This window comes from Chiloscyllium plagiosum, unplaced genomic scaffold, assembly GCF_037043375.1.
Source record: "Chiloscyllium plagiosum isolate Xiang-an unplaced genomic scaffold, Cpla_swu_hap1 HiC_scaffold_8, whole genome shotgun sequence".
NCBI lineage: Eukaryota > Metazoa > Chordata > Chondrichthyes > Orectolobiformes > Hemiscylliidae > Chiloscyllium > Chiloscyllium plagiosum.
In genome coordinates, this window is record NW_028270146.1 from 2,341,258 (window position 1) to 2,365,407 (window position 24,150).

Here is a 24,150-nt window from a genome sequence, read left to right on the forward strand (position 1 = left end):
ACTCTATTTACTGTCAGCCCAGAACCCAGCTGGAGGTTCAGGTGATACTTGACAGAATTCCTGAAAATTCTCAGTCTTATCCATGACTTTCACCTTCATAAACACCAAAGCCTTTGAACATGGATGACTTCAGGCATTATTCACAGCTAGCAGGGTTGGTTGTCCAAAGGACTGATATTCAAATTGATTTCTTGGAATCAGTCCACTACAACAACTGAGGGAATAGAAACTTGACTGACCAAATTCAAACACAATTCCACAAAAACCACCCAGTTTCCAAAGGTAGTGAAATGTCATATTAAAACTCTACTGAAATTTTACAAAATGACTTGTAAAAGAAGAAACAAAGCAATGGCTGAGGCATGATTCTTGATGTGTTAACAATCGAACTGCTGTCAACCAATGATGGAAAAGAAGTGTGTTTCCAGGGCGAGCTAATGTACACATGTGCTTGAAAGAAAGATGGGACGTCATGCCTGACAAATCTGTTAGAATTCTTTGAGGACGTAACAACCAAGTTAGGCAAAGGAGAGCTGATGGACATGATCTATCTGGATTTCCAGAAGGCCTTTGATAAGATGCTACACAGGAGGCTGCTAAATAAGATAAGAGTCGAAGGTGTTAGGAGCAAGGTACTGGCACGGATAGAGGATTGGCCGACTGGCAAGAGGCAGACAGTAGGGATAAAAGGATCTTTCTCAGGGTGGCAACCAGTAACTAGTGGAGTTCAGCAGGGGTCAGTGTTGTGACCACGACTATTCATGTTACTTGTTAACAGAAGAAGGTATTGAGGGGATTGTTGCTGAATTTGCAGATGACACAGAGATAACGCGGAGGGACAGTTAGTATTGAGGTAGCAGGGAAGCTGCAGAAGGACTTGGACATGCAAGGAGAGTGGGTAAAGAAGTGGCAGATGGATTACAATGTGGGAAAATGTGAGAATATGCACTTTGGTAGTCAGAATAGAGGCATAGACTGTTTTCTAAATGGGGAAAGGCTTTGGAAATCTAAAGCACAAAGGCACTTGAGAGTCCGAGTTCAGGATTCTCTTCAGCTTAACATGCAGGTTCAGTTGGCTGTGAGGAAGGCAATGTCATGTGAGCATTCATTTCAAGAGAGCTAGAATACAAGAGAGCAAGATGTACAGTTAAGCAGTATAAGGCTCTGGTCAGACTGCATTTGGAATATTGGGAGCAGTTTTGGGCCCCATATCTAAGGAAGAATATGCTGGCATTGGGGGGTGTCCAGAAGGGGTTTACAAGAATGATCCTGGAGTTGAAGGGTTTGTCATATGAGGAGTGGTTGAGGACTCTGGATATGTACTAGATGGAGTTAATAAGAATGAGGGGTGATCTGATTGAAGCTTACAGAATACTGAGAGGTCTGGATAGAGTGGACATAGAGAAGACTGCTACATTAGTAGGAACAAGTAGGACCGAAGGGTATAGTCTCAGGGTGAAGGGATGATGCTTTAGAACTGGGATAAAGAGGAATTTCTTCAGCCAGAGGGTGATAACTCTGTGGAACTCATTGCTTCAGAGGACTGTGAAGGCCAAGTCACTGAGTGTATTTAAGACAGAAATAGATAGGTTCTTGATTAGTTAGGGGACCAAGGATTACAGGGAGAAGGCAAGAGAATGGGATTGAGAAACATATCAGTCATGGTTAAATGGCAGAGCAGGCTCAATGGGCTGAATGGCCTAATGGCACTAATGTATCTTCTGGTCGTATGGTCTTTCCTTGTTTGGGACATGTGCTTCTCTGACAAGACCAGCAGGTATTGCCCAGCCTTCGAACTGTCCAGCTTGCCAGTGACATTCATGAAGGAGCAGCCGTTTTCCCCGTGTCGGCAGTTTACCACTGCAACAGTTTCAGTAAGTGATAGGAAGTCTTAGAATACTGATCCCATTCAAGATTGATTTTGCATATTGAGGAACACTATTTTAAAATGAAGAATGACATTGTGTAACAACTATTAAATATAAAATCTGAAAAATAATTCCATTTATGCAATAAGCAACTCATATTTGAGAGTCGGGTACTCTTCAGGATAGTATCATAATTCAATGCTGAATGGGCAGAAAATCCCATGTCAGGACCCAGTTGGGACCTGGGTTTTCTGTTACTTTTTTATTTCTCTATCCCCCACTATCTCGGATTCAAACATTTCTGTTTATATTGTGTGTGACGGGGTATCATTTTCAAGACAGAACTACAAGCAGTTTATGCCAATAATCTTCATGTAGCCTTTATTGTATTCTAAATCATTGCTTCAATGAAAGGGAGCTCACACTCTGGAGTTTATGATCAACTCATTTCCCTCACTATTTTCCCAATCCAAAGGCACTCAGTTCACCAGGCAGCACCCTCCACTGACAGAAATGACCAGACTGTAGGATGAGTGAGCCTCAGGACCCTGCTTCACAACCACCTGAATGCCTGTACTGGATATTTGGCATATGAGGTTGAAAAATACTCTTTAATTATAGTTACGATTCCTCCTGGCATTGAGCCACTATCTGAGTAAGAAAAAGCCCATGAGAGGACAGGGTACATACTGGGTAATGTGTCAGCACCATCTTGTTCAGAAGCGTTGAAACTGCATAATAGGAACCTGTGTTAATTCCTGTGGAGAAAAAAAAATGAAAAAAGTTTTCTCCGCACTTTGTTAAAATTAAATAACTTCTTCTTGGCTGGTCAGAACTTAACAACTAATCCAGGAGCTCAAGCACAATGTTTTAGGGTAAGGGATAGCAGACTTCGAACAGATGCCTGGGTTTCCTCCGAGTGCTCTGGTTTCCTCCCACAGTCCCAAGATGTGCATTGGCCAGGGGAAAAGCAAGGTTATGGGGACAGTGTCGAGGGGTTTCTGGTGGGATGCTCTTTGGAGGGTCAGTGTATATTTGATAAGCAGAAAGGCCACCTTCTACACTATAGGGATTGTATGATTGTATGAAAAATGAGGAGAAATTACTTCTCTCAAAAGTGTGCATACCTGGACTTTCTTAAAGAGGTGGGGGATAGTCAAATTCAACTCAAAAATAAAAAAAATTGGAATTAATATCTAGTCTATTGTTGTCAATAGTTGTAAAAATCCACCTGGTTCACCCAGTTTGGCCTCACATGACTCCAGAATCTCAGAAACATGCTTACTCTGAACTGTCCTCTAAAATAGCCTGAAGAGCTACAGACTTCAAGAACACCGAGGGATGGGCAGTAACTGCTGTTATTGTCAGTGAGCACACTTCTCAAACAAAGAAAGGAATGAACAGACCACTGCACTCCAGTTATGAAAGTAGAGTGAAGAAATTGGGACTGATCATCTTGATACCTTCTGAAGTGAATCAAATTGGCTGGAGACTGGTATCTTTGATGATGAGAACGATGGGGGGAGACCAAGATGGATCAGCCACTCGGCACTTATGGCTGAAGATTGCTACAAATACTTCAGCCTTGACTTTTGCACAGATGTGCTGGGCTCTTCCATCATTGAGGATGGAGATATTTATGGAATCTCCTCTCGTGAGTTGTTTAATTGTTCACCACCTTTTATGACTGGACTGCAGAGCTTAGATATGATCTACTGGTTGTGTCATCGCTTAGCTCTATCTATCACTGGCTGTCTATGTTGTTTGGCACATGATAACAAGAAACGATTGGAGGTGTTGGATACTGCTAAGGTTATGGGCCCTGACAATATTCTGGCAATAGTACTGGAGACTTGTGCACCAGATCTTTCCACTCCCCAAGCCAAGCTGTTCCAGTTCAGTGACTACATTGGCATCTCCCAATGTGGAAAATTGTCCAAGTACATCCCTGTACAGAAAAGGCAGGACAAATCCAAGCCAGCCAATTACTGCCCCATCAGTCTGCTCTCTATCATCAGTAAAGTGATGGAAGGTGTCATCAACAGTGCTATCAAGCAGCACCTGCTCAGCTATAACCTGCTCAGTGACCCCCAGTTTGGTTCCACCAGGGCCACTCAGCTCCTGACCTCATTACAGCCTTGATTCAAACATGGACAAAAGAGCTGATTTCCATAGGGAGTGACAGGTCTTCACATTGAGGCTGCAGTTGATTGAGTGTGACATCAAGGGGTTCTGGGAAAACTGGAAGCAATGAATTTAACCATCATGTTTGACATTCAATGACATTATCTTCACTGAATTGGCCACTAACAATACCCTGGGTGTTCCTATTGAGCAGAAAATGAACCGGATTAGTGTATGTGGCTACAAGAAGGTTGGAGATGCATTAATCAGGCAAGGAGTATTCCATCACACTCCTGCCCTGTGCCTTGTAGATCATGAACAGCCACAGTTCTTTCAGCAATTTTCCCCTTGAAGATCATGGACAGATTTTGGGGAGTCACGTGTTGACACACTTGCTGCAAGATTCCGAACCTCCGACCTAATCTTGTAGATGGCGGTGGTTAGATTGTCTCTTATTGATGATGGGCATAGCCTGGTATTTGTGTGGTGTGAATGTTACTTGCCAATTGTCAGTCCAAGCCTGGATATTGTTCAAATCTTGCAGCATTTGAACATGGACTGCTTCAGTATCTGAGGAGTCATGAATGGTGCTGACCATTATGCAATCATCAGCGAACATCCCCATTTCTGACCTTATGATGGAGGGAAGGTCATTGATGAAGCAGCTGAAGGTGGTTGGCCTAGGACACTACTCTGAGGAACTCCTGCAGAGATGTCCTGGAATTGAGATGACTTGACTTCCAACAACTACAACCACCTTCCTATGTGTTAGGTAACCAGCAGAGAGTTTATTGCTGACTCTCATTGACTCCGGTTTTGCTAAGGCCCCCTTGATGCCACGTTCAGTCAAATGAGACATTTCAAAAGTTTAAGTTATGAAGAAAGTTGAAAGAGTTCAGGAATCAGAAGCTGAAAGGTTATGCCTTAACCTACACATTTACCTGAAACACAAAAAGAGAGCTGGAGTTTCAAAGCTAGCTAATTACCATTGCCATCTAGATATTAGGCTCATAAGATTAATCTTGCAATGGTCAAAGAATCATAAAGCAGCATGGAAACAGACTTTTCGGTCCAACCAGATCACGCCAGTCCCAAACTAAACTATTCCCACTTGTCTGCTCCTGGCCTATATCCCTCCAAGACCAGAGTGGTGCTGGAAATGCACAGCAGGTCAGGCAGCATCCGAGAAGCAGGAAAATCGACGTTTCAGGCAGGAGCCCTTCATCAGGAATGAGGAATGAGGAATGATGAAGGGCTCCTGCCCGAAACATCGATTTTCCTGCTCCTCGGATGCTGCCTGACCTGCTGTGCATTTCCAGCACCACACTCTTGACTCCAGCATCTGCAGTCCTCACTTTTACCATACCCTCCAAACCTTTCCTATTCATGTAGTTATCCAAAAGTCTTTTAAGTATTGTAACTATACCTGCATCCACCACTTCCTCTGGCAGTTCATTCCACACACAAACCACTCTGCGCAAAAAAAGTTGCCTCCCCAGGTCCATTTTTAAAACTTTCTCCTCCTACCTTAAAATTATGCCCATTAATTTTAAACTCCCCCAACCTACGAAAAGACTCTTGCTGTTCACTTATCAATGCCTCTATGATTTTATAAATCTCTATAAGGTCACCCCTCAACATCCTATGCTGCAGTGAAAAAGAAATCTCAGCCTATCTTCATAACTAAAACTCTCCATTCCTAGCAAAAGCCAGGTAAATCGGTTCTGAACCCTCTCCAATTTAATAGTATCTTTCCTACAGCAGGGCAACCATAACTGCACACAATTCTTCTGAACAGTCCTCACCAACATCTCACACAACCTCAACATGTCATTCCAACTCCTATACTTCAAGGTCTGAGCAATGAAGGCAAGTGCGCTAAACACCTTTTTAATCTTTTGACCTTTGATGCAAATTTCAAAGAATTATTTACGTTAGGTCTCTCTGCTCTACAACACAACCCAGGACCATATCATTGAGGCCTGCCTTTGTTTATTTTACCAAAATGCAAACCTCACATTTATCCAAATTAAACTCTATCTGCCACTCCTCAGCCTAATGACCCAATTGATTGAGGTCTCAGTGTAACTTTAGGTAACCTTCTTCACTGTCCACTATATCATCAATGTTGAAGTCATCCACAAAATTACTAACCATGCCTCCTACATTTTCATTCAAATCATTTATATAAATAACAAACAAAAATGGACCCAGCACCAATCTCTGTGGAACACTACTGCTCTCAGGCCTCCAGTCTGTAAATAAACCCTCCACCACCACCCTGTCTCCTACTGTTAAGTCAATTTTATATCCAGTTGTCAAGCTCATCCTGAATCCCATGTGATCTAATTTTACTAATTAGTCTATCATACGGAACCTTCTCAAAGGTTTTATGGAAGTCCATATAAACAACGTATACAGCTCTGCCTTCATCAATCTTTTTAGTTACTTCCTCAAAAAACTCAATCAAGTTTGTGAGATACAATTTCCCTTTGCACAAAACTATGCTGACTACTTAAAATCAATCCTTGCCTGTCTAAATGCATCTAAATTCTTCCTTTCAGAATCACCTCCAACAACTTAGTGATGTAAGGTTCACAGGTCTACAGCTCCCAGGCTTCTCCTTACAGGCTTTCTTAAATAAAGGCACAACATAAGCCACCCTCAGTCCTCCTTGACCTTACCCATGGTTATACATAACACAAATATTTCTGCAAGGGGCCCAGCAATTTCTCCCCTAACTTTCTACAACGTCCTGGGATACACTTGATCAGGTCCTGGATTTTATCCGCTTTTATGTTTTCTCAGACTTCCAGCACATTCTCTTTTGTAATTTGAACTGTTTTCAAAACATCAATATTTATTTCCCCAAATTCTCTTGTCTCCATTCCTTTCTCCACAATACAAACTAATGTGAAATATTCATGTAGTATATCTCCCATCATCTGAGGGTCAACACAAAGATGACTGCAAAGATCGTTAAGTGGCCCTATTCTCTCTCTAGTTGCTCTTAATGTACTTGTAGAATCTCTTTGAATTATCCATAACCTTATCTGCCAAGGCTATCTCATATCCCCTCTTTGCCCTCCTGATTTCCCTCTTAAGAATACCCATACAGCTTTTTTACTGTTCAAGATATTAACTTGATCCCAGTTGTCCATATCTAATTATATGATTTTTAAAAAATTCACAACCAGTGTGACAATGCTGCTTCTTTAACAAGGTTATGCTGTCCTTGGCTTTGTTTTCAGAGTGGTTGTAAAAGCAGTGATTCTGAAAGGTCTAGGTTTGAAGAGTTTTCGGACCAATTTGACAACTAACAGATACTGCCTCAGGCGAAAGACTTTCAAATTTTAAAAAAGGCACTTGTACAATGAAAGGGGAGTGGCCAGTTCTCCCAGCTCAGCTTTTCTCTGGGTTGGTTTGGTTTTAGCAAGCAGAGTTTGAAGTTTCTGGACCCAAAGAAGCAGGTCCATGCTGATCCTACCTCTCTCTGACGTCTGTCCTGGAAGGCCTTGTGTTTAATTTTACCTTTTTTGCCAAGAGGTGTTTATGGGCATTGCTGCAAATATTTGGAACAGCATCATTAAGTTGGGATAATCTGTTAGGTTTTCGGATAGTTTGTTATCCTGTATTCTGTGCTCTTTTGTGTTTCATTCTTTAATCTTGTAAATAAATTCTGTTTTGTTTAAAACTAAGTGGTGTGACCAGCTGCATCCTTCCTGGAATATCCACATTACACCTGCTTAAAATAACTAGCAAAGTTAGGGTCCAGGCTACTTTCTTGAAATGTTTGGAGGGGGTCTGGCTTAGTCCATAACCACAGAATTTCAATATTTTAACTATCCATTGTTCCGTACTCTTACCCGCCTTACTCTTTACTCTAACAAGAACATACTATCTCTGAACTCTTATGATCACACTTCTGAAGATGCCTCATTGTCAGATGTCTATTTACCTCTGTACAGTCTATTCCAATCAATGTTTGAAAGTTGTTGACTCATACCATTAAAATTTGCCTTACTCCAATTAAATACTTTAAATTTTATGGAAGGCGTATCTTTTTCCATGACTATTTTAAAACTAATAGAATTAGAATCAGTAGAGCCACTTGAAAACCATTGGGATAATAGTTATAAGCTTTCCTAAAATATCACTGCAAATAACAGACAGCTTAGCTTACTATGGTCTAAGTAGTTCAATTCCAAAATCCTTCTGGTTGTTCTGTCAGAATAGATTTCAGTTTGGAGGTTGGCAGTCATAGAGATGTACTGCATGGAAGCAGAGCCTTTGGTCCAACTCATCCATGCTGACCAGATATCCTAAATTAATCTAGTCCCATTTGCCAGCACTTGGCCCATTTCCCTCTAAACCCTTCCTATTCATATACTCATCCAAATGCCTTGTAAATGTTGTAAATGTATCAGTCTCCAACACTTCCTTTGGCAGCTCATTCCATTCACACACCACCCTCTGTGTGAAAATGTTGTCTTAGGTCCCTTTTAAATCTTTTCCCTCTGGCCCTAAACCAATACCCTCTACTTCTGGACACCTCAACCCCAGCGAAAAGACCTTGTCTATTTACCCATGTCCCTTTTATAAACCACTACGGTCACCCCTCAGCCCCCAACACTCCAGTGAAAACAACCCCCAGTCTATTCAGCCTCTCCTTACAGCTTAAATCCTCATAAGAACATAAGAACTACGAGCAGGAGTACTCCATCTGCCCTTTGAGCCTGCCCTGCCATTCAATAAGATCATGGCTGACCTTTTCTGTAGATTCAGCTCCACTTACCCATGCTCTCAACATATCCTTTAAATCCTTTATTGTTCAAAAAAAGTCTATCTTAGCTTTAAAAATGTTTACTGAAGTAGCGTCAACTACTTCACTGGGCAGAGAATTTCATAGATTTACAATCCTCTGGGTGGAGAAGTTCCTTCTCCAACCCTGGCAAACATCCTTGTAGATCTTTTCTGAACCCCTTCAACTTTCACAACAGCCTTCCTATAGGAAGGTTATCAGAATTGCACACAATATTCCAAAAGTGGCCTAACCAATGTCCTGTATAGCCACAACATGACCTCCAAACTCCTATACTCAATGCTCTGATCAATAAAGGGAAGCATACTAAACACCTTCTTCATTATCCTATCTGCCTGCGACTCTATGTTCAAGGAGTTATGACCTTGCACTCCAAGGTCGCTTTGTTCACCAAAACTCCCCAGGACCTTTCAATTAAGTATATAAGTCCTGCCCTGAATTGCCTTTCCAAAGTTCAGCACTTCACATTTATTTAAATTAAACTCCATCTGCTACTCCTCAGCCCAATGGCCCATCTGACCAAAATCCCGTTGTATTCTGAGGTCGTGTTCATCAAAGTGTAAGTGCTCAGGTCACTGTATTTTGATCCCATATATAAATAACTCAGAAATAGCAAGTAAAATTTCCATATCTACCAATGATACAGAATTTGGTTTGGCAAATATTGTATGTGAAACTGAACTGCTGTTCCAGTTCCAATTGAAATAATGAATACTTGAAGATGTGATGCCAATCACGCAGACTTTATGATTCAGTGTTCTTTTGTCAATTGTGGGAAATCTGCAATAGACATGCCAAGATGTACAAGGTTATGGGCCAAGTGCTGGAAAGTGAGATTACAATAGGTTGGTAGGTGTTTTTAACTGGTGTGGACATGATGGGCTGAAGGACCTTTTTTCCTGTGCTGTAGACTTCTCTGAATATATTTCTTTAAAAATAGGTAAGTCCCCAGGGTGGAATGAATTTATCTTAGGATTCTCTGGGAAGCCAGGGAGTATAGCTTTATTAGATTACTTATAGTGTGGAAACAGGCCCTTCAGCCCAACAAGTCCACACCGACCCTCCAAAGAGCAACCCACCCAGACCCATTCCCCTACATTTACCCCTTCACCTAACACTATAGGCAATTTAGCATGGCCAATTCACCTAACCTGCACATCTTTTGGACTGTGGGAGGAAACCCACGCAGACACGGGGAGAATGTGCAAACTCCACACAGATAGTTGCCCAAGGTAGGAATTGAACCCGAGTCTCTGGCTCTGTGAGGCAGCAGTGCTAACCACTGTGCCACTGTGCTGCCCCATAGCCTTGATCTTCATGTTGTCATTGTCTACAGGAATAGTGCCGGAAGACTAGAGGATAGCAAATGTTGTTCCCTTGTTCAAAAAGGGAAGTACAGACAACCCTGGAAATTATAGACCTGTGAACCTTACTTCAGTTGTGGGTAAAGTGTTGGAAAGAATTATAAGAGATAGGATTTATAATCATCTGGAGATTAATAAGTTGATGAGGGATAGTCAACACAGTTTCATAAAGGGTCGGTCGTGCCTCATAAGCCTTATTGAGTTCTTTGAGATGGTTGATGTGGTATATATGGATTTCAGTAAAGTGTTTGATAAGGTTCCCCATGATAGGCTATTGCAGAAAATACAGAGGCATGGGATTGAGGGTGATTTAGCAGCTTGGATTCAGAAATTGGCTAGCTGAAAGAATACAGAGGGTAGTGGTTGATGGGAAATGTTCATCCTGGAGCTCAGTTACTACTGGTGTACCACAAGGATCTGTTTTGGGTCCACTGTTGTTTGTCGTTTTTATAAATGACCTGGATGAGGGCAGACAAGGTTGGGTTAGTGAATTTGCAGATGACACTAGAGTTGTGGATAGTGCTGAAGGATGTTGTAGGTTACAGAGGGACGTAGATAAGCTGCAGAGCTGTGCTGATAGGTGGAAATGGAGTTTAATGCGGAAATGTGTGAGGTGATTCACTTTAGGAGTAACAGGAATGCAGAGTACTGATTTAATGCTAAGATGTTCGGTAGTGTAGATAAGCAGAGAGGTCTCGGTCCCCATGTACATAGATCCTTGAATGTGCATGTACACCAGCCCCTTAAGGCAGTAGGACTAGGGGATACAGGAGTTAAGGAGATATTTATTAGTCAAGGCATAGAGTTTAAAAGCAGGGAGGTTATGCTGAAACTGTATAAAAGGTTAGGCCACAGTTAGAGTATTGGGTGCAATTCTGGAATTGACCTTATAGGAAGGATGTGATTGCACAGAGATTTTTCAGGATGTTGCCTGAGCTGAAGGGTTTCAGTGATGCAGAGAGATTGGACAGACTGGGGTGGTTTTCCTCAGAGCAGAGGAGATTGAGAGGGGAGATGTCTGAGATGTATAAAATTAAAAGGGGTTATACAGTAGACAGGAAGAAACTTTTTCCCTTGATAGAGGGATCAATGACCAGAGCCATAGATTTAAGGTAGAGGACCAAAGGTTTAGAAGGGATGCAAGGAAAAATCTTTTTACCTAGAAGGCGGTGGGAATCTGGAACTCACTGCCTCAGGGTGGGAGTGACAGAAACCCTCATTACGTTGAAAAGGTAATGATATATGTATATAGATGGGAATAGTGCAACTCCTATGGTTTACATGGAATTCAGTAAGGCCTTTGACAAGGTCCCACATGGAACACTGGTCCAAAAGGTAGGAGCCCATAGGATCCAAGGCTGGATCCAAAACTGGCTTCCGAACAGGAGGCAAAGGGTGATGGTAGGGGGTTGTTTTTGTAACTGGAAGCCTGTCACCAGCGGTGTAACCACAGTGATGGGTGCTGGGACCCTTGCTGTTTGTTATGTACATTAATGATTTGGATGTGAATGTAGACGGTATAATTAGTAAGCTTGCAGATGAGACAGAAAAACGGTGATGATGAGAAGGATGGTCTCAGGCTACAGTCTGATATTGAGCAGCTGGTAAACTGGGCAGAGCAATGACAGATGGAATTTAATCCCAATAAGTGTGAGGTGATGCATTTTGGGAGGTCTGATAAGGGAAGGATATACACAATGAATGGTAGGTTCATTGATCCCTGAAGATACCAGCACAGGGAGACAGGATGCTTGCCTGTTTTAGCCAGGGCATAGAAGAGTAGGAAGTCTTGTTACAACTTTATAAACATTAGTCAGGCCACAGACCAAGTACAGTGTGCAGTTTTGGTCTTCACACTATCGAAAGGAAATGATTGTATTTGACAGGATACACAGGAGATCCATCAAGATATTGTTTGGGATGAAAAGACTCAATTATGAGGAGTGACTGGATGGGCTGGGTTTGTTTTCCCTGGAGCAGAGGAGGCAGAAGGGGATTTGATTGAGGGATACAAAATTATGAGGGGCACAGACAGGGTAGATCATGAGAATCTCTTCCTCATGGCAGATGTGCCTGAGAGCAGAGGGTACAAGTTTAAGATGAGGAATTAGTGGTTTGAGGAGATATGAGAAAAACATTTTCAACCAGAGGTTAGTAGAAATATGGAATGTGCTGCCTGACAGGGTGGTAGAGACAGGTACTGTTGCAACATTTAAGAAACATCTGGATGAGCACTTAAAATGCCAGGCACAATAGGCTATGGATCAAGTGCAGGGAAATGGGGTTAGTGTAGTTTGGTGTTTCTGGTTGACATAGACATGGTGGGCCGAAGGGCCTGTTTCTATGCTATACGCATCTGTGAAATAAGGCAAGATGGATTTTGGGTTAGAACAAGAATAGAACAGATAATGTTCAGGAACAGAGATGAGATACAGTTCAATCAGAGTGGAAGCTGTGAACTTGGCAACAGCAGAAGTTCATGGAGTGGAGGAAGGTGATCGTGCACATCCAACATAAAAGGTTGGTCCCAGAACCAACGATTCTAAAATAAGTACCAAGGTTAATTGTCTAGATAACAGCAAGATCCATGTTTGCTCTAAGTGAATAATTAATACTTGGTTGTTTCAATCTGAGAAATGAATAGGAGAACAGAAATGTCCTTTTGACTTAGTAATGAGCATTTAATAGCATTTGGGATATATCTTGAGCAATATCAGTATTTGTTGCATATCCTGAAATGACCTTGAGAAGGTGGTGGTAACTGACCTTCTTTAATTGCTACAGCAACTTGTAATGCAGGCACATCAAAATGGTGCCAGAGTGTGGCTACACTTCACACTTTTCATTGTTTTCTTTAAAATAAATGTGATAATAAGTCATTAAATCATTCAATTCAATTCAATTCACCCCCAATACTTATTTTATGTAGTGGTTTAACATACTGAGTGGTGTGTGAGACCACTTTTAAAAACATAGATTTGTGGAATATGGATCAGCATTTATTGCCTGTCCCTAGATTCCCCTTGAGAAGATGGGGGTGAGCTGCCTTCTTGAACCGCTGCAGTCCCATGTGCTGTGGGTTGACCTACAATGCCCTTAGGAAGGGAATTCCAGGATTCTGACTCCGTGACAGTGAAGGAACAGCGATATATTTCCAAGTCAGGATGGTGAATGGCTTGGAGGGCATGGTGTTACCATGTATCTGCTGCCCTTGTCCTTCTCGATGGAAATGATCATAGATCTGGAAGGTGCTGCCTGAGGAGCTTTGTTGAATTTCTAGACAGCATCTTGTCATTGGTATGTATTGTTATTCACCGAAGGTTCTGGAATACTGTTCTAGCAACATTACGCCTACATCTGTTTTGGTAACACCAGAACATTAATATTGTGGGAATTCAGTGATGGTAATGCCACTTTATGCTTGGGAGCTATAAGATTAGCTTCTTTCTTGGTGGAGATGGACATTGGTTGGCAATTGTATTACCTGAATGTTAAGGTGTTGCTATATTCATAGAGACTCTACAGCACAGTATAAGGTCCTTCGATCCATCACGTTTGTGCCAGCTATTCTAATCCCATTTTCCAGTATTTGGCCATAGCCACGTATTCCTTCATTTGGGATATTTCACTTTTGTATTGGAATAGAATGAAAGCTTACCATAGGTAACAACAAGTAGGAAAAATGGCATATTTTTAACCAATTGCAGTATTGACTGGACGTAGGAATAATCCAGCATAGGTTTGGCAAGGATAGCTGCCTGTGCTTGGCTTGGTGGAATATCTGGCTTCTCCTGAAAAACTGATAGAAAAGAGCACAATTACAATGCAGTTCCAAGTAAGTCATTTCTGAGTCTTTAATTCCCCCCTTTTGTCTAATGCGATGTCCATTGTCTTTTAATGCATTATTAATGCAACCTTTTCTAAATTCCAGCTTTGATCAGTTAAAGCAGAAAAACTGGAATTACAATAGGAAATAATATTTACAGCAGCCGATTACAATGAATTTGGTCAGTATATCAAAGAAAGGTCAAGTTACCATGGTCCCAGAGGACCATGGGGCTGCTTGCTCATTCAAGAGAGATGATTGGTCATTGTTTAACCTGAAGGTCACCATGCCTCAGGTGAGGGGAGAGGTTGAGAAGTAGAGTCCTTCATAACAACCTCAGCCACCGCCGGATTAGAACCCATTGTTGGTATCATCCTACATAACATACCAGCCATTCAGCCAACAGACCCCAAATATATTCTGTAAGACCTGTATATTAATACGTAGCACAAGCTCTTATTAGATCTGAGAATACACAGCTAGGGTCACAATCATTACAGAAATAAAATAAAGAACTGCAGATGCTGAAAATCTGAAACAAACATAAACAGGAATGGTTGGACAAATTCAGCCTTTGTGATGAGAGAAAACAGAGTTAACATTTCAAGTCTGTTTCAGAAGATCATCACTGGACTCAAAATGTTAATTCTGTTTCTCTCTCCATAGATGCTGGCAGATCTGCTGAGTTTCTCCAGTAATTTCTGTTTTGTTTGTTTCACACTTATTACTGCTATCTGACTCAATATCAGGGGATAATTGTGTTAGTTCTCAGACAGACATCCAGCCTCATTTTCCTTTCCATTAAAGTTGCCCACTACGCTGCTTTCTACACTCCCACATAAATTAAAAGCTACAATCATCTGGTTTTTACAGAATTTTGATATGTCTAGAGGATCCAGAATGAATAATGACTTTAATGAAGTGTATAAAATCCTGATAAGGTGGTAAAGATGTTTCATTTTGTGGGAGTCGAGAATTAGGAGGCACTATTGTAAAATCTCCCTATTCAAACAGGGATGTCAAATTTAGGAACAGCAGTAGGCCATTCAGCCCCTCAAGCCTGTTCCATCATTTAATGAGGTCACAGCTGATCTCTGGCCTAACTCCATTGTCCTGCCTTTACTCAACAAAAATATAACTAACTCAGATTTAAAATTAACAACTGATCTAGCATCCAATGCCACTTGTGGAAGAGTGTTCCAAACATCTACCACCCTTTGTGCCTATAACATCTCTCCTAAACGGTCTGGCCTTAATTTTCAGACTGTGCTCCTAGTTCCAGAATCTCCAACCATTGAAAATAGTTTATCATTACAATTTTTTTCTTGTTAATATCTTGAAGACTTTGATCACTTCACCCCTTAACCTTCTAAATCCTAGAGAAAACAGGTTTAGTTTGTGCAATCTCTCGTCATAACTTAACTCCTGAAGACCAGTGCAGTTCAGAGTAGGTTGACGAGACTATTACCTAAAATCGCCAGCAGCAAACTAGAACTTCAAGAGAGTTAGGCAGCAAAGGTGATTGCAGTAGCCATTATTCAAGAACAGGTTGTGGGCGGCACGGTGGCACAGTGGTTAGCACTGCTGCTTCACAGCACCAGAGACCCGGGTTCAATTCCCGCCTCAGGCGACTGACTGTGTGGAGTTTGCACATTCTCCCCGTGTCTGCGTGGGTTTCCTCCGGGTGCTCCGGTTTCCTCCCACAGTCCAAAAATGTGCAGGTCAGGTGAATTGGCCATGCTAAATTGCCCGTAGTGTTAGGGGTAAATGTAGGGGTATGGGTGGGTTGTGCTTCCGCGGGGCGTTGTGGACTTGTTGGGCTGAAGGGCCTGTTTCCACACTGTAAGTAATCTAAACAGGTGTTGGGAAAGCTGAAAGGTCTGAAAATGGATTAAATCACCAGGACCAGATGCACTACACCCCAGAATGCTGAAGGAAGTGGCCAAAGAGATTGAAGAGGTATTGGTGGTGATTTTTAGGGAATTACTAGAGTCTGGGAGGGTCTCACACTGGGAAATGGCTAAAGTAACATCGCTGTTTAAGAAGCGTGGGAAGCAGAAGACAGGAAACTATAGGCCAGTTAGCCTGACCTCGATCATTGCTAAGCCATTAAGGATAAGATTGTGCAGTACTTGGATGTGCATGGTAAAATAGGGCTGAGTCAGCACAGCTTCATCAAGGGGAGGTCATGCCTGACAAGTCTGTAGAATTGTTTGAGGAGATAACAAGCAAGTTAGTCAAAGGAGAGCCAGTGGCTGTGATCTATTTGGATTTCCAGAAGACCTTTGACAAGGTGCAACATAGGAAGCTGCCAAATAAGATAAGAGCCCGTGGTATTAGGGGCAAGACACTGGCATGGATAGAGGATTGGTTGACTGGCAGGGGGCAGGGAGTATGGATAAAGGGGCCTTTTTCAGGATGGCAGCCAGCAACTAGTGGAGTTCTGCAGAGGTCAGTGTTGGAACCTCTACTACTCATGTTATACATTAATGATCTTGATGAAGGAACTGAGGGCATTGTTGCTAAGTTTGCAGATGGCACAAAGAGAGGTGGAGGGACAGGTAGTGTTTAGGAAGTGGGGGAGGCTGCAGAAAGACTTGGACACGTGAGGAGAGTGGACAAAGTAGCAGAGATGGAATACAATGTGGGAAAGTGTGAGGTTATGCACCTTGATCAGACAAATAGAAGAGCAAACTATTTTCTAAATGGGGAAGGCTTCAGAAATCTGAATCACAAAGTGATTTGAGAGTCCTCGTTCAGGACTCTCTTAGGGTTAACATACAAGTTCATTTAGCAGTTAGGAAGGTAAATGCAATGTTAGCATTCATTTCATTAGGGCTAGAAAATAGAGCAGAGATATCCTGCTGAGGCTGTATAAGGCTATGATCGGACTTCATTTGGAAAACTGAAAGCAGTTTCAGGCACTGCATCTACAGAAGGATGTGCTGGCATTGGGGGAAGGTGGGGGGGGGTTCCAGAGGGGGTTTACAAGAATGATCCTGGTGATGAAGGGCTTGTCACATGAGGGACGGTAGAGGATTCTAGGTCTGTACCAGATGGAGTTTAGAAGGATGGTTGTGGGGGGTGGGGAGAAGAAACTGATTGAAGCTTACAGAATACTGATAGACTTGGACAGAGTGGATGTTGAGATGATGTTCACACTAGTGGGAGAGGCTAGGACCTGAGGGCACTTCAGCAGAGTGAAGGGGTGAGCATTTAGAACTGAGGTGAGGAGGAATTTCTTCAGCCAGAGGGTGGTGAATCTGTGGAACTCATTACCACAAAAGGCTGTGGAGGTCAAGTCATTGAGTGTATTTAAGACAGAGAGAGAGATAGGTTCTTGTTTAGTAAGAGAATCAATGGTTATGGGGAGAGACAGGAGAACAGGGTTAAGAAACATATCAGCTGTGACTGACTGGGGGAGCAGACTCAATGGGCTGACTGGCCTAATTCTGTTCCTATACCCTATTGTCTATGTTCTTATGGATAAGATCCTGAGGGAGCTTCACAAGGTAGAAATGGAGAAGATTTTTTTTGGAAGAATCTGGAACTAAGGGAGTTACTCTTTAAAAATCAGAGATGATCTTATTGACAGTGATTAAGTGAAACAGATAAACAAAGATTCAGTGAAATTTTCACTTGTGGGAATGTGAGACTTTGGAACTCTGTCTGAAAAAGCAGTGGAAGTGGGTGATTGGATATTTTTTAGGCAGAGGTAGATCAAGGGAAAGAAACGTCAAAAACAGTTCAGCCATGGGGGTCTTATTAACTGGCAGAAGAAGCTTGGGAGACCTGGTGACAGACTTCTGTTCCTGTTTCATATTTTTATATATTAAACACAAAAACAAGTCTTTAAGAAGTAGTGTTGAATACAATACGTCTGACTTTAAGGATGAGTGAATTTATGATTCACTGTTTAACAATAACTGACTCTGCTTAATTTAAATTCCCTTCTGTGTACTCTGGACAAACATAATAACCTTCTATTAGTTAAACCTGTTTATATTCAGCATATTCAGAGACCGTGCAACGTAAATATTGGTTGCAAAAGGGAATTACCTGCAACAAGCAAACAGCAACTGACATCATCAGTTACCACCTCCAGTTATAACACACTATTAAACATTTGTATGAGGGTTGAGGGCACCTCAGGCCAGGCATTTATTGCCCATCTGTAATTGCCCAGAGGACAGTCGAGAGTCAACCACATTGCTGTAGGTCTGCAGTCACGTGTAGGCCAGACCAGGTAAGGCTGGCAGCTTGTTTCCCTAAAGGACATCAGTGAACCAGATGGGGTTTTACAACAATCAACAATGGTTTCATGGTCTAGCTAATAGGTTTTTATCCCAGATTTTTATTGACTTTCTGCCTTGGTAGGATTCAAACTCATGTCCTCAGAATATTAGACAAGGTTTCTGGATTACCGGTTTAGCAATAACATTTTCTGATGATGGAACATTCTGTTTTTCTAAGATAGTATGTCCTTAGCTCATTTAGTAGTCTCCTTACCGAGAATAACAAGGATAAACAGCAGAGTTGCTACTGCAGCAGTGCCATAAAACATGATGTTGATGTGGTAAGTCAATTGATCCAAGTCATCCACATTTGGTACAATCATGGGGGGAATAAGAAAACCCAGTGCAACTCCCATCTGTAGAGAGACAACAGACAACAGTTATGAATGACAAGCCATTTACAGGTTACAATTACTCACATTACTGGGAGTACAGAACATGAGAACAGTGTAGAAAGACATGTGTGTGCTTTGGTCGTACTGTTTATCATGAACCAGCAAGTTGGGCTCAATCTTACAGTTTTGGTTATATGTGTCAGGTTTTGTGGAAGGATTTCCACCACCAGGCCTGGAAAATTTGCCTCACGGCATGTTACCAAACTCACTTCATTAACCATCAACTGCTCACCTCCCCATGGAGTCAGTGACGTCCAATTCTGGCTCCATCCCAGAATCACTGACCATTCAGTGAGTACTTGCTGAAAGACCAGCATCCTGCACCATTTGTAAATGTTGGCTGTGCCCCTGGATGAGCACTGGCAATCAGTGTTAGCAATCCAGCATTGCCCCTCACCAACATCATGGGACAGCAGCCATACTACCCACTGCCAATAGCACACAGCTGGCATGCAGACACTCCCTCATAGATACAACCCCATCTTCTCACCCTGGTCACTGTTCATCCACCAGGCCCCACAGTTTACCTGTCCTTAACTATAGCCAGTCTGAACATCCTCTCTTAGTCACCATTATTCTGTCCCAGTGCCCACTGGAGGCCCAAATCCTGTCATTGCCCAGTCAGAGAATAGCACCTTCAGGCAAGTAAGCAGACAGTCCCAAACACAAACTTTTATTTACAGACAGCAGACACACACAAAACCGACAGAGGCTGCAGGTCAATCCCACAATGCAATCAAATGCTAGCATCATGATCAGCAACTATTCCCCATTCCATGATGGTTACTGCTCACAGCTCTCAGGCACTGGAACCAGGTAGCAATCAGGTCACATCTGGTGTGTCGCACCAAATGCAGCGGGCCCTGTCATGGACAAGGAACAGCTTCTTCCTCCCTAGTGTCCTCACTCTCCTCCTGCCATGACTGCTCCCATTCACCCACTTCCTTGGCATCGAACACACTGAGGTCATAGATTCATTCACCAAGCTGATGTGTTTTTCTGAAACGTTTCATCAAAAAATCAAAGACCAACACCCACATCCAATAGGTCAAGTGTAGTCCACAAGGTACCCTGCAGGTTCAGTAAGAAACATTGTATAGGACAAACAGGATGTTCTTGATGACTGGGGCATCCAGAACAAGGGGTCGCAGTCTAAGGAAATCGAGTAAGATCAAGATGAGGAGAAATTTCTCCACCCAGTGAAATTGCCTGGTTCAGAAAGCAATTGAGATGAAAACATCAAATGTTTTCAAGGAGGAATTAGATATAGTTCTAAGTGCTAAAAGGGATCAAAAGGTGGGGATTGGGGAGAAAGCAGGAACAGGAAACTGATTTGGTTAAACAGCTATGATGATACTGAATGGCGGAGCAAGCTTGAAGGAATCTCATTCCTGATCAAGGGCTTTTGCCTGAAACATCAACTCTCCTGCTTGTCAGATGCTGCCTGACCTTTTCCAGCACCGCACTTTCGACTCTAATCTGCAGCATCTGTAGTCCTCACTTTCTCCTTGAAGGGCTGAGTGGCCTACTCCTGTTCTTATTTTCTACATTTTCAGATAATGTTATCCAAAGGTATTAAGGCTAAATGGAGTTAGGTCACAGATTGCATGATCTCACTGAGCAGAAACTAAAGGCCAAACAACTAAATGTTGCTCCTACAGTCCCAGCAATTATTAGCAATATTTCCCCAATTATAGCCAAAAAAAACTGTTGTGGATGCTGGAATCTAAAGGAGACTAGCAGGAAGCTGGAAGAACACAGCAAGCCAGGCAGTATTAGGAAGTGAAAAAGTAAACACTTTGGGTGTAACCCTTCTCCAGGGTTACACATGAAATGTTGACTTCTCCAGCTCCTGATGCTGCCTGGCTTGCTGTGTTCTTCCAGCCTCCTGCTGGTCCATAATATTTCCCCAATCACCATTCAAGTCATCTTCTGAAGAATGCCATCATCTTTTAAAAGATCCTGGATATTTAACAGTTTCAGCCTTCAATTTTCTTGTTACAACACTGACATTTACCTGACAATGGGGAATATTGCCCAGGTATATCGCATGCATAAAAAAGCAGGACAAATCCAACCTGGCCAACTACCAACCCATCAATCTGCTCTTGAACATCAGTAAAGTGATGGAAGGTGTCATCAACAGCGCTATCAAGCAGTACCTGCTCAGCAATAACCTGCTCAGTGACGCACAGTTGGGGCTCCCCCAGGGCCACTCAGCTCCTGACCTCATTGCAGCCTTGGGTCAAACATGGACAAAAGAGCTGAATTCCAGAGGGGAGATGGGAGTGACAGCCCTGACATCAAAACAATATTAGATTGAGTGAGGCTTCAAGGAGCCCTAGCCCTGGAATTTATAATAATCAGGGATGTTGTCTTCTCTGGTTCGAGTCATACCTGGCAAATAGGAAAAGATTATGGTTATTGGAGGTTAGTCATCTCAGCTCCAGGACAAATCTACAGGAGTTCCTCAGGGTAGTGTCCTAGGCCTAACCATCTTCAGCTGCTTCCCAAACCGTCAATTTTCCTGCTCCTCGGATGCTACCTGACCTTCTGTTCTTTTCCAGCACCACTCTAATCTAGACCCTGCTTCATCATAAGGTCAGAAGTGGGGATGTTTGCCTACCATTGCGCAATGTTCAGCACCACTCGCGACTCCAGGCTTGGACGAATAAGTGGAAACTAATATTCATGCCCCACAATTGCCAGGCACTGCCCATTTTCAAAAAGAGAGAATTAAGCTATTGCCCTTTGACATTTAATAATATTACCATCACTGAATCTGCCACTATCCTGGGGGTCATCACTGATTAGAAAGGCAACTGTACTTACCACATAATCACCACATCCACAAGCATTTCCATATATCTGCCAACAATGCTCTTCCTGCACCAGCTGGAACAGGTAATAAATGTTGGCCCAGCCAGCAATGCCCCACTGCAGACAAACGTTAATTCCTCATTAATTTAATCTCTCTTTCTGAGGACAGATATGATATTGACAACTTCACAGTCCTCCAACAACACCATATCTAATAAATCCACAATAGCTTGTATTTTTCCTGATGTTTATGCAAAATATCACTCTTTGATCCACAAATAAAGACCTTTGCACTGTGAATTAGACAATTATTAAATCACTCCATTAAGACTGTCTCAGGATCAATGTTCAGAGTTCCCTCTGGCAAAGAGTCATACAGCACAGAAACAGATCCTTTGGTCCAACTCGTCCATGACAACTAAGTTTCCCAAACTAAACTCGTCCTACTTGTCTGCATTTGGCCCATATACCTCTAAACCTTTCTTATTCATGTACTTATCTAAATGTCTGTTAAATATTGTAACTGTACTTGCATCCACTACTTCTTCTGTCAGTTCATTGCACATGCAAAACACCTTCTATGTGAAAATATTGACCCTCAGGTCCCTTTTAAATCTTTCTCCTCTCACCCCTAATTTTAAAATCCCCCACCCTAGAAAAAAGGCCTTTGTTATTCACCCTATCTATGTCCCTCATGATTTTATAAACCCCTATAAGATCAGCCCTCAACCTCCTACACTTCAGCGAAAAAAGTCCCAACCTTTCCAGCCTCTCCTTATAACTCAAACCCTCCATTCCTCGCAACATTTTGGTATATCTTTTCTGAACTCTGTCCAACTTAATAATATCCTCTCTCTGGCAGGGTGGCCAGAACTGCACACAGTAGTCCAAAAGAGGCCTCTCCAACGTCTTGTACAACCTCAACATGATGTCCAAACTCCTATGCTCAAAGGTCTAAGCAATGAAGGCAAGCACACTAAACACTTCTTAACCACCCTATCTACCTGTGGTGCAACTTTCAAAGAACCAGGTACCTGAACCCCTAGGTTTCTCTGTTCTATAACACTACCCAGGGCCCTTCCATTAACTGTATAACTCCTACCCTTATTGTTTTACCAAAATGTAATATCTCACACTTATCCAAATTGAACTCCATCTGCCACTCAAACAAAAACAGAATTTGCTGAAAAATCTTACAGGTCTGGCAGCAGCTGTGGAGAGAAATCAGAATTAATGTTTCAGGTTGAGTGACCTGTTCTGAGGAAAGGTCACTGGGCCTGAAACATTAACTCTGATTTCTTTCCACAGATGCTGCCAGACCTACTGAGCTTTTCCAGTAATTTCTGTTTTTGTTTGCAACATATGCAGTTTTATTTTTGGTTTTTCCATCTGCCACTCGTCAGCCCTTTAACCCAACTGATCAAGATATCTTTATAACCTTAGATAACCTTTTTCACTATTGACTATTCCACCAATTTTGGTGTCATTCACAAGCTTACTAACCAGATTCCCAGATTCTCATCCAAATTGTTAATATAAATGACAGATCCAGCACCAATCCCATGTTAACTTTTGTGATCACTGGGGATATTATAAGCTACACATTGGGGGGGGGCGGTCAGGAAGGTTACTACTAAAATATCAATTCTACTTCCAAAACTAATCAATCACAATCTTTATTACTGATGTGGATGTTAAACATGGACAAAGGAGGTTCAGTTGCTCACAACCAATTAATCTGCCATCACTCTGTATGTTAGAATGGTATAAAGATGTGTTTTAGGCAAGATTCTGGAGTGTTGTTATTGCCTGATCAATTACATCCAGTTAAAATCAGAGCCTCAGGCAGAAAAGATTTAGAAAAACAAAAACTGCTGGTTATGAATTACAAGCTTGTAATTGTCAATTATCTCGAACAATACACTTAATGTTGTGTGAATGTCAGCAGTCCATGATTTTTAACTGCCTGTAAACATTGACAGGGATCACTGAGTTGGAACTTTCTAGTTTAACATTAGGAAAAGACTGCAAACCGGAACAGATCAGGAACTAGAGCTGGATGTGGTCCAGAGTTCACAATCAAAATGTTTCATGGTGTTATGAAGACACTTCAGACTTAATACTACTTGGAGGACTTAAGTTTTGAAGGATTATGAAAAAAATTGATTTATCTCAGGTTTAATGGAAATACCTGGTGTGGTTTATTTAAAAGTTGTTATTGACAGTTCATTGTGGACACTGCATGTATTTTAAACAGATCACATTCTGGTGATTACAGTTCGTTTGCTGCACGGCCCTGCTGAGACTGTTTGAACAGGGACTAGCTTGGAGAGGGACTTGGTTTATCTGCTTCAGCTGGTCTGTTTAGAACAAATTGCCCAGCTGACCTCTCCCATTTCTCAAAAGAAAACTCTCTCGGGATGTTAAGAGTGAACCTACTTGTTCTTTGGAAAGAGTAGTTAAAAAGAATATTTCAATATTGTATTTCCTGAGCAATCTGCGTCTACAGGACTGCAAAGACAGATGTGTGTAATTAGGAACATGAACATCAGGACAAACCTGGAACATTATCTCTTTGACCTTTGCCTTCAAGAATAACTCACTGGCCACAGTAGTTTTTTCAGAAAGCCAATCTC

General features: G+C 42.0%; 1 protein-coding gene across 2 annotated transcripts in view; it reads right to left on the minus strand.

The window, feature by feature from the left end:
• Window positions 1-24,150, minus strand: part of flvcr2a (FLVCR choline and putative heme transporter 2a) — a 200,537-nt gene that overhangs the window by 140,651 nt on the left and 35,736 nt on the right. For both annotated transcript variants that reach the window (XR_015757816.1, XM_087989531.1), the window contains exons 2-4: window positions 18,514-18,655; window positions 13,837-13,977; window positions 2,559-2,626 (exon numbers count right to left, since the gene is read on the minus strand). Coding sequence is in view for 1 of the 2 variants with exons in the window: in XM_087989531.1 (XP_087845657.1) it covers window positions 2,559-2,626; window positions 13,837-13,977; window positions 18,514-18,655 (351 nt within the window). In the remaining variant the exon portion in view is untranslated. The remainder of the gene's footprint in view (window positions 1-2,558; window positions 2,627-13,836; window positions 13,978-18,513; window positions 18,656-24,150) is intronic.